At 45.7% G+C, this 14,228-nt stretch overlaps 1 protein-coding gene across 2 annotated transcripts in view; it reads right to left on the minus strand.

Annotated features, from left to right (window-relative positions):
- Window positions 1-1,123: 1,123 nt before the first annotated feature.
- Window positions 1,124-14,228, minus strand: part of Smyd1 (SET and MYND domain containing 1) — a 47,230-nt gene continuing 34,125 nt past the window's right edge. For both annotated transcript variants that reach the window (XM_027429537.2, XM_027429538.2), the window contains 5 exons: window positions 9,966-10,155; window positions 5,640-5,732; window positions 3,650-3,813; window positions 2,048-2,216; window positions 1,124-1,291 (listed from right to left, as the gene is read on the minus strand). In XM_027429537.2, the coding sequence (XP_027285338.1) occupies window positions 1,133-1,291; window positions 2,048-2,216; window positions 3,650-3,813; window positions 5,640-5,732; window positions 9,966-10,155 (775 nt within the window). In that variant the 3' untranslated portion in view covers window positions 1,124-1,132. The remainder of the gene's footprint in view (window positions 1,292-2,047; window positions 2,217-3,649; window positions 3,814-5,639; window positions 5,733-9,965; window positions 10,156-14,228) is intronic.

Genomic DNA, 14,228 nt, shown 5'->3' on the forward strand with positions numbered 1-14,228 from the left:
CATGCTCCCCCACCATGTTGGTGAGAAAGTTGGGGTCCTGGAAACTGAAAGGTCATCCTTGGGTCTTCATTTCTCAGATGGAAATGGGCCTCTCAGAAAATGAGAATAAACTGGGCACACTTAGAAAGAGATTCTAGCCCAGGTGAACTGCCTTCTATTAAGAAGGGCAGAAGTCCCCAGAGCATGGACAGGATAAAGAAATTAAACATAGGAAGTAACAGTCACTGGTTACAAAGAGCAGAGCCTCCCTGGGGCCAGTGATGAAGCCTAAGCCAATGCAGACTACCAAGGCTTGAAACCCCTACAAGCCACTTGTGCTGGGCCCACCGTGGTCAGGCATGCACACCCTCAGCTCCACCCTGAAATGCCTTCTCACTTCTACAAGTCAATGGCCAAAAAACACCTGAGCTTTTCCTCAAGTAGCCCCCACATCACAAGGAGCTACAGGCTTGGTGAGTAGGACCAGGGAGGGAAAAATTCTCTCTGTGTGTTCTAGAGTTATCTCTAAAACTGTGCTTCAAGCTCAGTGTAGGCATTGAGACCACAGGTGGTCTACACAGGGTCCACGCCTCTTTCTAGGCACCATCCCAAATGGGTTTCCTGTCTCTCAGTGGATCTCAAAGAGCCAAATCCAGCCCCAGTCTTTTGTTAGTAACTCCAAGCCAGCCTGAGGATACGGGACATCACCCATCCCACTCTGCCAAACCCTAAATACTCCCAGGCACAGGTGAGGCTAGCAGCCCCAGAGACCTGCACAGACAAACGGTAGTCATCTGAGATTCTAAGTACCTGCCACCCATAGTTCATGTGTCTGTGTGCACACATGCGCGCGAGCGTGCGCGCGCACACACACACACACACACCTCCTCTGAACCTCTCCATAAAATTTGCCATTGTATTTATTATTATGCTGTGCCTTGTTTGTTTACATTTTTCCTTCTAGCCCCATAATATTTGGGGCTTCTTTATGAAATAGATGATGGAATCTAGCACCCGACACATATAGAAAGAGGTGGTCTAGGATGAGATAGAGCTAAGCTGAGTTGAATTGAAGCAAAATGATAGTGAGGAACACAGCAGTAATTTCCCCAGCTCCCAGACACATCCCCCCCCCCCCGCCCCAACAAGGTCCTCATTGCTTCTTATGGAACAGAGCCGGGGCTGGTTCATTGCTGGGCTCAGCCATGACCTGCATGGGCTGGTTGTTCAGGGCAGCCTCTCGCATCTTGTGGTACATGAACTCATTCTGGCGGAACATGCGCAGCTCCATCTCTGTCTGCACCCTCATGGCCTGTGGGACACAGATAACAACACTGAGAGTGACATGTCTCCAAGACACGATCCTAACATATCTCTGGTTAAATGACCCATGGTCAGTAAGAGTCAACTCTACCCCTTCAGAAACACATGTGTTTGTGTGTGTGTGAGAGAGAGAGAGAAAGAGTGAGAGAGAGCAGGGTGGGGGAGCAGCATTCTGGACTGATGGTGTAGCATTAGTTGGGAGTTGGACCCCGAGACAGCAGCTGAAGAGTTGCTTTTAGCATAGAACTCCTCATCTCTCTGACAGCTGAGGACCTGGGTCTGAACCGTAGATCCTGACCTCTGTACTTACAGGACCTCGGTGAAGGGACTTAACCCCAGCAGGTTGGGAAGATTATAGTTGTACAACACACAACAAAGTCTTTGCTCTCCCACAAAACCACTCAGGGCATATCCAGAAGAGCTAGCTGTTAAGAGGCCCAGGACACCATGGTAAGTAAGATTGGCAGAGACTCCGCCTTTAATTAGTTTAATATAGTAGATATAAAATTAGCCATCTCTGACCACTGGATAACCACTGGATAACCAGAGATGAGTACTCCCCTCCCTTGGGCCTCTGTTTCCTCATACGTAATCAAATGGGTAAGGCTAACACATCCTAAGGTCCTTTCTGGCCTAGCTGGCAGTCTACAGACTTCCATAAAGCCAAGTCCAGATGAACCAGGACTCCCACCTCAAGAAACCTTCAAACAGGACAGTGATTGCCCACCTCCAGGATGCTATTTACCTCCAAGTCCTTGGTGATAGGGTGGGAGGGTCCGTGTGTTACCAGGAGAATTGCATAGGCTTTGCAGATCATCCCGTGCCCCACTTCAATGTTACCAGCATGCCAGTTGGTCAGCCCTGCCCGCATCACAGCCATGCCCAGTTGGGCATTGTTATGGTGGTAGAGCTTCCTGCAGAGGCACAGGAAGAAATCATGACTCATCGTACTAACCTTCCTTACATCTTACAGCACAGAAGAACCACTAAAGCACTCCTGACAGTTATTGTCGACTGGATGCAATCTAGTATCACTTGGAAAAGTGCAATGAGTAATCTTCTAGATTGGGTTGGCTGTGGATGTGTTTGCGGACAGCCATCTTGAGGACCTCTGGATAGCACCATTCCCTGAGCAGGAGATCCTAAACAAACTGAGAGCAATCTTGCATTCATTCGTCCATCCTTCTCTGCTCTTAAGCATGGGTGCGATGTGACCTCAGCTACCCAGAAGTGATAGAAATGTAGCCAAAAGAAATCCTTCCTCCTCTAAGCTAATTAGCCAGGGTATTCTGTCACAGCAAATGGAAATGACGCCCAGGCCAGTACTCCTATTGAGCAAGCCCATCTAGTCTTCCCACTCTTGCTGTGAGGCACCAGAGACTTGTTGTGGGGTACCAAAAGCCAGAGCTAATGTTCTACACAGTGAAGCCCGAGAGTTGGGTCACCAAGCCAAGGCTTCATAGACAAAGAGGACCACAGCTGTACTCTGAGCCGGAGCATAGGGAGCTAGGTACCATCTGGAGCACCCCCAGTTCTCTGGGGTACATGGTAGGAAATATAACTTCATCGTCCTGCCTGGACTGCACTGTATTTTTCTTCTCCTGGCAGGGCTCCTGCTTAACATGCTGGACCATTCATCAGAATTTTTTAGTGAGAAGCATCCACTAAAGAAAAGCCTTCTTATGACAAATTACTCAACTGACCAGAAACACAAATTCTTAGGCTAATGTGAACATAGAAGAGAGAACATTGGTGGAGGAGGGATGAAAAGCAGCATGTTACAATTCAAAAGCAAGAATGACCTCTCCATAGCAGAGCTGTGAAAAGTGTATGTGTACACGTATATACCTGCACACATTTTATACTTGTGTGTATGTATGTACACACATGCATACATATGTAAATGTACACACAATAGAAATATATATTGCTATGGTTTGGGTAAGTGTCCACCCCCAAGGCCCGTGAGGTAAAGGCTTGGTCATAGATTGCTAAAGAGAGAATAAAAAAAAACTTTCCAAGAATTTAAAGTCAAGCTTCATTTAGGAAAATCCAAAGCAGAAAATGCTGCTCAAGTGGCAAATAAGGAAGTAAAAACAAACAAACATAACAGCGATGACAACATCTGAGTCTCAACTCTGACTGTTTAATCATTACTGCTTGGGGCACCATGACAAAAGCCTAATTTGTAAGGAGAAGTACCACTGCAACTGTAACCTGTGGATATGTGGACTGTGACCATGGCCATTGCAGGTATAGGAGGAGCAATCAAATGTGTGCCATCTCTTTGGCATCCCTGAACAGAGAGTTTCCGGGAAACTACCTGAGACCCAGGACCATCACCTACATGTAGCCATCCACCATCCTCCTGGCATAGTGTGCGGCCTCCTCAAAGGCCTGGAGGTAGGAGAGGACCTCTGACACAATGCTTAGCAGCCGGAGCACGTAGAGGTTGGTGTCGGCAAACACTGATTCCTGCTTCTCCAGGCACTCCCGGCACAGCTTTACAACCTGGAGGGAGACACAGCTTCATCCATCATCACTGTACCAGAGTATATGCTTAGCTGATAGGTGGAGCATCAAGACAACACTAGGCTCACTCTTTGAAAACTGGAGAAATAGAGCGGGGGGAAAAAACAAGGTTTGTGATTTGAGCTAACAAAACGATCTTCCTGCCTAAGACATTGTCCTGGGAAAGGGTTGGACATAATGAAGACAGAACAAAGTGAGGGAGTTTGCCTACTCGACGTCAGTAGGCAGCAGAGCCGTGGGAACTACATATGCGTGTATGTGTGCATGTCTACACATACACTAAACTCATGAGTTCATACGCACACATATGCATACATATGTATAGATATACACAATGTAAATACATTAATGTGGTTTGAGTAAGTGCCCACCCTTAAGGCCTATGTGTTCAAGGCTTAGTCGTCAGCCTGTGGTGTTGTTGGGAGGTAGAAGTGAAGACGGAGAAGCCAGAGGAATGGAGCCCATGGAGCCCACCACTTACTCTAGTTCCTAACACGTGCCTTTGCCATAGATTCCTCACTATGCGTGAAACTTTGTTTTCATGGCTTCTTCTCACCTGACAGGACTCAGGGGAGAAAGAGAATGTCTTGCTTTGGTCACCCTAGTAAGGGTTCATGCATGTGCAGTGGATGAACCAGTAAAGGAGGAGGAAAAGAAGGGCAATGAAACAGATATGGAGTGAAGATAACCGCCATACCAGCATACCCCAGTGACATCCACACCTGGCTCATCCAAGCTGTGTAATGAGCTTGGCAGGGGCATGCCGCTGAGTCATGGTGCCTCTGTTCTATTTCAGAATGGATAGATCACTGTTGGGGGAGAATTGTTCACAGCCATTTCATCATCCCAGTAAAACCACCTTGATCAAAGGGCTGAGTCAGCAATTAGCTGACTGAGATTAGCCATGGAGTTCTTGGAGGACTAAGGAGGTCTGCTAGAAAGGACAGAAAGAGAGAAGGGAGGATTTCTGGGGAAGGTGTTTTGGAAAAAACATGGAGGGAGGGTCAGCTGCCCTTGCTTTTAGTAGGTTTTTAATCTTAATTTCTGACTCCCGAGTTTTTGTTATACTGACAATTTAGATATTCATTACAGATCCCAGGTTATATGAGACACAAGAATTGACTTCCAACAAGCTGTTGAGAGTAATTCCAAGTAACTTCTTGGATATGGTGGTATACACCTGTGATCCCCATACTCAGGAGGACAGAGAATTCACAGACAGCCTACATTACCAAGGCCTTGTCTCCAAAAACTAACACAGCAATATCACCACAGAGCTATTGGTGGCACATTGAAAGCCTATGGAAACTATGAAATCTTGATACCTAGATCCCTCTAGCAGAGATTTTTTAGAGAAATTGTCCTGATTGGAGGAGGAGCATGAAATGTTTACACAGTTGATTATAGTATAGAGCCAGGTGAGACTCTGTGGGGCTTTAGGAGCTAACGTTTCAGTGGGCAGCAACAGAATGTAAGAGGCATATGTTCAGCGATGGCAAAGCAAGCAGGCCACTCTCAGTGCCCCCCCAAGCCATTGTTACTCTTTCATTTCTGATGCCACCTGAGCTGCTGCGGGTACTCCCGCTAACACATGGATCCAGCAATGTTTGCTCTCCTTGGACAGAATTCACTGGGCTGAGCAGTCACTGAGAATACACCTTTGATAGGTGCTAAGATTGAAGGGCATGAGAGAAACAGCCTCCCAGGAAGCACGACCTGTTCAGTGGCCCCCCTTTTCTGTTCACATCCCTCCCTTACTTCCCACCGGCTTCCCCATCGCTATCCTCTATTAAAAGTGCTCTCACCTCATGATACAAACCCTCAGAGCGAGCCTTGTCTATTTTTTCCAGTGTATCCTTTGAGAATTGTACCATCTCCTTCACCACTTCCGGGGAGGGCTGGGAAAGAGAGAGGCATCCAGTTTGAGATCACCTCATGGGGCAGCCCATTTTATCCCAGAGTACCTGAAGGCTGGGAACGTAGTTCCATGGTAGAGCACTTGCCTTGCATGCACAAGGCCCAAGGTTCAGTCCCACTACTATCAAAAAAGAAAGAAAAGTAAACTATCTCCAAGCGTCTGCCTTCTTTGACATTCACTGGAATGTAGGATCAGGGCCTTGCCTGTGATGATCATCTCATTTCTCCAAATGTGTAAAGATCCCTGTGGCTTTTCCAACAGCTTCTTGTGCTTCTTTTTCTTGCTTCCTTAACTTAGTTTATTTGGTTTTGGAGGATTTCACACATGAGCATTGTGTTCCTATCATTTCCACCCCTGCTTCCTACTTCAATCTCTCCCATGTTTCTCCACTTTCTCTCAGGGTTGTTCACAAGTGTTTAGAGAGGACCACTTGGTTTGAATAATGTACCAGGGAAAATTGATTCTCCCTCTCTCAGCACACATTGACTGCCTGTAGTTCATCGTCTAGGGATGGGGCCTCATAAGAGTTCCCCTGTGCACAATGGTATATTGACTATTGTCTTCATGCATCTGATTTCACTACAAGCAGTTGTGAGCTACTGTGAATACTGGGAGTTAAACTCATGACCTCTGGAAGAGCAGCTAGTGCTTTTAACTGCTGAGCCATTTCTCCAGGCCAAGATTGAGTTACTTTTATTTTGAGTTCATTTATTTGCTTTAATAAAGAACCCAATTTAAGAGGCCAGCAAGATGGCTCAATGGGTAAAGGAATTTGCCACCAAACCTGGGAAGCGAATTTAATTCCTGGGACCCACATGGTAGGAGAACCGACTCCTGAACATTGTTCTTTGATCTCCACATGCACGCACACACACACTTACATACATGTATACACACATACATGCATGCATACATACACACATAAATAAATAAATGTGGTTTTTGTTCCTTGTTTATTTGGGGGAGGTTATGTGTTTTTGAGAGAAGGTCTCTCTATTATGTAGCTCTTCTTGGAACACACTGTGTAGACCAAGCTAGCCTCAGACTCATAGAGACCCACCTGCTTCTACCTCCCTGGATTTAAAGGCATGTCCTCCCACACCCAGATAATAAATGCAACTTACATTTTTAAAAATAGAAATCCCAATATGGTGTTTCGGAAATATTAGAAAGGTTTTGTTTTAAATCTAGTTAAGTTCAAGCAGAAATCATCAATCTTTTATCAGAGACAGGTCAACCTAGGAGACATTGGCATGCTGTCACTACTAACAACCTCTCTAGAAAGATAGAGTAGGACCTAAGACCACCCATCACCTTCTGATCTGTGGAAACCCACCAAAAACATATAAAGAGCTAAACTACTATGTGTTGTATAATTTTGAAAGGAGTAAAAGAAGATTTTGTCTACTTAGAAAAAAATATAACTAAGTAGCAGAATGATTGTGTTAGGAAACACATGCGCAGGGCCAGGCTCCAAGGCTCTTGGACAAAACTCCATGACCTCTAATGCTCTGGTGGACTCTTATTCTCTATGTAGTGCCCAAAATATTAACAGTATACAAGTCCCAGAATACAATACTTCAACTCTGTAAAAAAGAGACTGCTTCTGTAAAAATAAAAAACAAATAAACAAAAAACCTCATGATCCTTGGCCGCAAATACTTTATCTCTTGTGTTTAAGGACTGACCTAATTTCTCTACCCCATGCTTCATTGACCTTCATTATAAGGTTACAGCTTCTTTCTATTTCTTTCTACATGGATACTGACTTTGCTTGCATGCCAAAGTGTGCATACACATGTCCCCTTTAAATTTCATAACATGGTAAACAGACATGATGTTACAAATTAAATGCCATCCTTTCAGAATTTATACAGTGAAGCTCTAAGCCCCAAGACCTCAGAATGCAGCCTTCCTTGGGAGTAGTGTCCTTGCGGATACAATTACTTAAGATGAGGTCATATTGAGTGAAGTAGGGTGGATTCCTAACCCCACACAACTGAAGATGACTGAAAAGCAAAAGGGAAGATGTAAAGAGACACCAGGAGAGATAGCTTTCTACAAGGACAGGAGAAAACATCTACAAGCATCTAGAATAGATCCTTCCCGCAGAGCCTGCCAACGGCTGGACTTTGGGCCCCTGGCTCTCAGATCTGTAAGGCTGGTCACACTGAGATTCACACTACCCAGTTTAGGGCATCAGCTATCACAACTCTAGCATTCTAGGATATGTGCATGGCATCTTTGGGCCCCTTAACTTGTTTTGAGGAACAGATCTCACTCAGTGAAGAGCTGCATATAGACACTGCTTCATACATTTGAATGGTTTAGGGCATTCTTCTGCTAATATATTTCCTTATGTGTATTGATTTGAGGTACCCCCCCCCCCCGGTAATTTATTGTTCCTAAAAGCACCACTGCAGTCTATCTTTACCATGTGTCTTATCGCAGATGCGTTGTGTGTCTCTTCTGGGTAGATACTTAGAAGTAGAACTTCTTGGTGAAAATGTTTATATAATATAGTAAGAATACAAGTAAGTTATTAGCCAGAAAGTTGTGTAAACAGCTCAGGTATAAAAGGAGGAGATGCCACTCCTATGTGGATTTTAGACATAGAGTAAAGGATTACCAGCCTACAATCTACACTGACTGAGAAAACTAGTAAACAAGGAGGACCCTAAAAGAGACAAACATTGTCCCCTGGAGAAGAGGAAAGGGTCACAATCCCCTGGGCAAATTGAGAGCATGGGAAGAGAGGGGAGGGAGCTATGAGAATGAGAAGGGAAGAAGAGGAAGGATGCAGAGGTCATGAGGGAGCAGAAAGGTTGAGTCAGGGGAAAGAATAGAAGAAAGGGTATGTGATAGGTAGGGTTTTAGTTGGGGGGGGATGGTAGGGGAGGAAGGGAGGGAGAAGGGAACTGGGATTGTCATGTAAATCAATCTTGTTTCTAATTCAAATTAAAAAATTATATAAAAAAAAGGAGGAGATGCACTGGAGTGGTATGTGCATGGGGGTGGGTGGGGAATTAGAGCGTGTTTTGTTGTTGTTGTTTTGTTTGTTTTTCGAGATAGGGTTTGTCTGTGGAGCCTATCCTGGCACTCGCTCTGGAGACCAGACTGGCCTCAAACTCACAGAGATCTACCTGCCTCTGCCTCCCGAGTGCTGGGATTAAAGGCGTGCGCCACCAACACCCGGCTAGAGCATGCTTTACAAACACTAATGAGCACATATGCTACTACGTAAAGGAGCCATGAGATAGGTCATATGACCAGCACCCTGGAATTCACCTAGCACCTCTGCTCTGACCAGGAACACATTTCCTCCTACACACAGCATTCCGAAGGGAGTTTAGAAGTTCATGTATGTGTATCCCACAGACAGTGGTGGAGTACCAGTTACACGGAAGCACCCAGTTAACCTCTTGCGGACTTCTAGAAAGACCTCCTTCCTGGGGAAGAGGAAGCCTTGAGGACACTTTTCCCCACTCTGACCTGGCAGCCAGTTATTTTGTTCCCGAGCTTTTCCCCATTGTTCCTCTAATCACAAATCTAGAAAACTGCCTGAGCCTTCTGACAGAGTTCTCTCGACATAGAGAACAATGGCGCCATGCCTGCGCTGACCCACCCTCCACCCCTGTGTGCTCCGAGGGAGGAAATGGATGAGCAGGAATTGGCACCCTCTCTGGTTTCTGCTTCTTGTCTATACTATTTGTAAGTGTCTAAATATTTCACTTTCATTTTGGCATGTGGCTTTAACTGGATACTCCCTCTCCTGGCAGCTTGGCTCTCTCCCAGCTCAGCTGAGCTCCTGGCATCCCCTTGGTAAGCCTGCCCCATTTCCATAGATCCCATCTCTACAGAACTAGGAAAGCCATATTCAAATCCCTTTGCCTACTGGACTTTGATCTCTGAAGTTCTCCACATTACTTAACCAGTCCCAGCAGGGTGGGGAGCTCAACCCCGCAGAGTGCCTGTGTGGCAGCCCTTTTATACAGGTCATCTTGTCCAGTGTTCATAATTATTACCATGCAGTCAGGCCATTGCTCTCCTTTCTCAGAGAAAACTGGCTTCTTCAGACTTTCCCCAGTATCAGCTGGGACCTGCCTGCCCTGCTCTGTGCTCCATCCCATGCCATCTCCTCAAGACGATAAGCCCCACCCTTGCCCAGCTCCTGCGAAGGCAGCCTGGGACCCTGAAGCAGAGGTGTGTGTACCTTAGGGTCTTCCTTCACTGCCTGGAAGAGGTCATCCTTCAGCCCCTTCTGGCAGTGCTCACAGGAGCAGTCAAAGTAGTACTGCTTCCTCAGCTGCCGCCTGCGCTCCTCGCTGAGGTGGAGAAAGTCAATGTACGATACCGTCAGCTCCTCACCTTCCGAGATCTTGCCCAGGGCCCGGAGCTCAATTCTGGAGCAGGACAAAAGGGAATCAAAGACAACCTATGATCAGCATTCTCCAGGGGTTCCAGGAACCCAGTTTCAAAGACAACAGCTTCCAGTAAGACTCTGAAAAAATGCCCATGGCCTCCAGAAAGCTCACAACCTAAAGCAGAGTTGTCACACACATTTCAATGTCACATCTGCTCAGTTCAGTTAACTTTTCTGGAATCAGTTAAAAAAAAAAAACCCATAAAGGACCAGACTTGGTCTTAAAGCTCTACATATCATGTATGTCCAGTTTCATACACTCAGCTACTGATCTGTAACAGAATGAGAATAATACCAAAGAGAAAACAAGACAAGATCTAAAAATCACTTCCTTAGTTTGGAGACTACATTCTCTGTAATATACATGCTGAGCTGCCACCATCTTGGCACATTCTGTACTAAACCTTAACCCCCTTTACTTTATGCTTCTGTTCAATGGTTCAGGCCTACATTAAGTAAGAATTTATGCTCACTGGAGACCACCAAAGGAATCTGAATATAAAAAGGCTGGGATTGTTAGCTGATTCACTTTTGTGTTTGTTGGAACGTGGTGCTGACTGATTGTTAGCAACAGTTTTTCGTTTGTTTTTTGAGACAGGGTTTCTCCGTGTAACTGCCTTGGCTGTCCTGGAACTTGTCCTGTAGACCAGGCTGGCCTTCAATGACTGCAGTATTTTTTTTTTTTAAATTTCCTCTCAGACTAAGCATGATCCACCATTTACTCAGAAAACTACCCACCTTACTGTATACAGAAGGTGCCGAAGTTACAAGACCCCTGAACTGCCATCCATCCAGCAAAGCCAGCACAGTGCCTCTCAGCCATATACTTTCAACCACAAAGTCAGACTGCAAGAAGGGGAGTAGGAGGAGAGAAGGAGGGGAGGAGGGGGAGAAAGTAGTAATGACAAGGTCTGTGAGCTCAGTTCTCAACTGTGTTCCTGTATCCCCAGGAGCCTGGAGTCTCACTCCCGGGCAGGGATTCTTTGTCATCACCACTCAGAAAGAGTGTCAGACATCACCTGAAAATCGGGATCCCAGCACACCAGATTCAGAGGCAGCCCCTTCCTTGTCTTCAGAGAAGATAAACAAAGAAGGAACTGCTGAGTGGCAGGGATATGCAGGCCCAGATATCTGAGGTGACTACTTCAGGTTCCACAGCCTTTCCTATAAGTAGAGGACATGTGATAACATTGCAGGCTGGGCTCAGTAGAACAGTTATGCTAAGAATGCATAAGCCTTAGGCTGGCTCCCATCACTGAGGTTAGGATAACAGAGAAAGAGAACGAATGTGTATAAAAACAACTGAACAGAGTACTGGACAGCCTGAATGCCACCTTCCTCTTGCTCCTCTGTTCCCTTTGAAAGGGGCTCTATTCATATTCTATCTTAAAAGATGCACTTACACTCCATATTGTAGAAAGGAATCTGCATGTACATATTACTGATAACACTGGATTGTTTGTTCTGAGGTAACCACCACCAACACACACAGCCCGGATGTCCACTGAGCAGAACAAGGTCAATACTGACACACTAACTAGACCCAGTATTTCATGAAGTGCCTAGGCTCAAACATCCACAGACTGAGGTAAGAGTGCAAGGAATGATAACCAGAGAGACAGACACCGTCAGAGGCAGGGCTGACCACTGCCCAGAGGGCAAGACTGAGCTCCAGAGTGACTGCTCGCCTGGGTTCCTCCCACCCACATTATAATCTCCCAGCAGAGATGGCGTCTGAAGATGTAGTCTGCTGCCTTTGCAGACAATGCATTGGCTGTCTGGCTGGAGCACAGTTTAAATGTTAATCCCTGGTGGTGCCAGGCAGCCAGAGCTCTGCCATTCCAGGGACACTTCCCAGTTTTCAGTAAGAGCTGTAACTGAAGTGATAAAAGACAGGTGGGGAGGCAGGTCACGTGACCCTGCTCAAGGCCATGGGGAAACCCTGGCATTTCCAAGCTGCAGAGGACCCTCATTTCATAAAGAAGGCTGCCGATGTGAGACATGTCATTTCCCTCAAGACCCCAGAGCACTTGGGAGACAGAGACCAAGATTAGAATTCAGGAACCCTTTATCCCCTTCAGCCTGACAGCAGATGGCTTTCAGCTGCCTCTGGGGTCTGTGATTCATGGAGAAGGGCCTTGTTTTTAGAGTTCCACTAATGTTCTAAGATGTCCTATGGGAGCCACTCCTGGGCCAGTGAGGACAGTGGGTGGCTAGTGCCCAAGTGCAATAGGAAGGCAAATTGGAAGCATTCTTCTACTGAGTTATAGCTCCAGCCTCCATGTTCTATGTTTTAGGCATGACATATTTGGGGGAATATGTATTCCCCACTAGACCCTTTTTACAGAGCTGGCCACCATAGTGGCATATCATGATCCAGTGTGATTTGGTGGCAAATTGGTTGGTACTTCCAGAAACTCTGATTCCATGCAAGACCTCAGGAATCTCTGATTATTTAAATAGTGTGTGTATGGGGGGGGGATCAAAACCAGAGTGGGGTGATGCATGCTGCAATTTCAGCACTCTTGAAGATTATGAGTTTAAGGTCAGCCAGGGCTACAGAAAAAGCTCAGGGCCAGCCTGGATAAATCTGCAAGACTCTTTATCAAGAAAGAAAGACAGCCATGCGGTGGTAGCACACGCCTTTAGTCCCAGCACTTGAGAGGCAGAGGCAGACGGATCTCATTGAGTTTGAGGCCAGCCTGGTCTACAAAGTGAGTTCCAGGACATGCAGGACTGTTACACAGAGGAGTTACACAGAGAAACCTGTCTGGGAAAACCAAACCAAAAAGGAAGAAAGGAAGGAAGGAAGGAAGGAAGGAAGGAAGGAAGGAAGGAAGGAAGGAAGGAAGAGAGTTGGGGATAGGGAAGGAAAGGAAGAAGAGAAAAAATGAAAGATGACAAGGAGAAGAGGGAAGAAAAGGAGGAAGGAAAAGGCACAGGAAGGGAGGGAAAGGAAGAGAAAGAAAATTTCCAAAAAAGAATTAACTTTATGTCACAGAAATATGACAGTACGCCTATAATCTCAGCTACTCCAAAGACAGAGGCAATAATTCAAGGCCTGCCTGGATAACAGAGTTCAAGGCAAGCCTGGGAAGATTAGTGATGGTGGTCTCTATAAAAATTAGAAATGGGACTAGATACAACTCAGGGTTAGACTGCTTGTCTAAGAGCTGAGGCTTTGGGTTCCATCCCTAGGACTGGAAATAAGAGAGAGAGAAGAGGTAAGGGGACAGAAGAGGATACATAGGTCCTCATCCCATTTTACACTACAGATGTTTCTCAATACATAGCAGTGTGTGCCCCAATAAATCCATGACACAATGAAAACACTATAAGCATGCATTTAATACACCTAATGGTACTTAGCTTCACCTGCCTTAACTGTGCTCAAATCGCATGCAATAGGCAGGCAAAAATCAGCTAGCACAAAGCCTATTTTATAATGAAGAGCTGAATGTCTCCAATAGTTGGTTTATCGCTATACTAAAGGTGAGAAACCTCATAGTTATACCCTTACATGCTTGCTATCACCATAAAACATAAAAGCTGTTAAGGCAAGCCACCTTACATTAGGAACTATCTATATTCAGAATAATGAGCTGAGAGACAAACGGTGGTCAAAACAATCACTTAAAACAATCACTGCAGGAGCCAAGAATTGAAGGCTTAGCTGGCTCCTTCCCCCACCCAGCCTCCTTGGGCAAGACCCCTTCCATCTCCAATACTCTGCAGGTGAATAATGGAGCTTACCACACTGTCAGCAAACAACCCATCCAAGTGTTTCTTGCAGACATTAGGAACACAGCTAGAATGAAGGAGCCTTAGAACCTGGGAGGCCCTGAGAGTTGCTTTTTTGCTATTGTTTATTTTGTTATTTTGTTTAGTTTTATTTGTTTTGAAACAATGTCTTATATAGCCCAGGCTGTCTCAAGCTCATTTTGGACTCCAGGATGACTAGGAACTCCTGATTCTCCTGCCCTACTGCCCAAATGCATAATTATGCACTTTTGAGCTTCACACTACAGGTTTAGAACCCTAGCCCAAGACATG

This window comes from Cricetulus griseus, chromosome 8, assembly GCF_003668045.3.
Source record: "Cricetulus griseus strain 17A/GY chromosome 8, alternate assembly CriGri-PICRH-1.0, whole genome shotgun sequence".
NCBI classification, from domain to species: domain Eukaryota; kingdom Metazoa; phylum Chordata; class Mammalia; order Rodentia; family Cricetidae; genus Cricetulus; species Cricetulus griseus.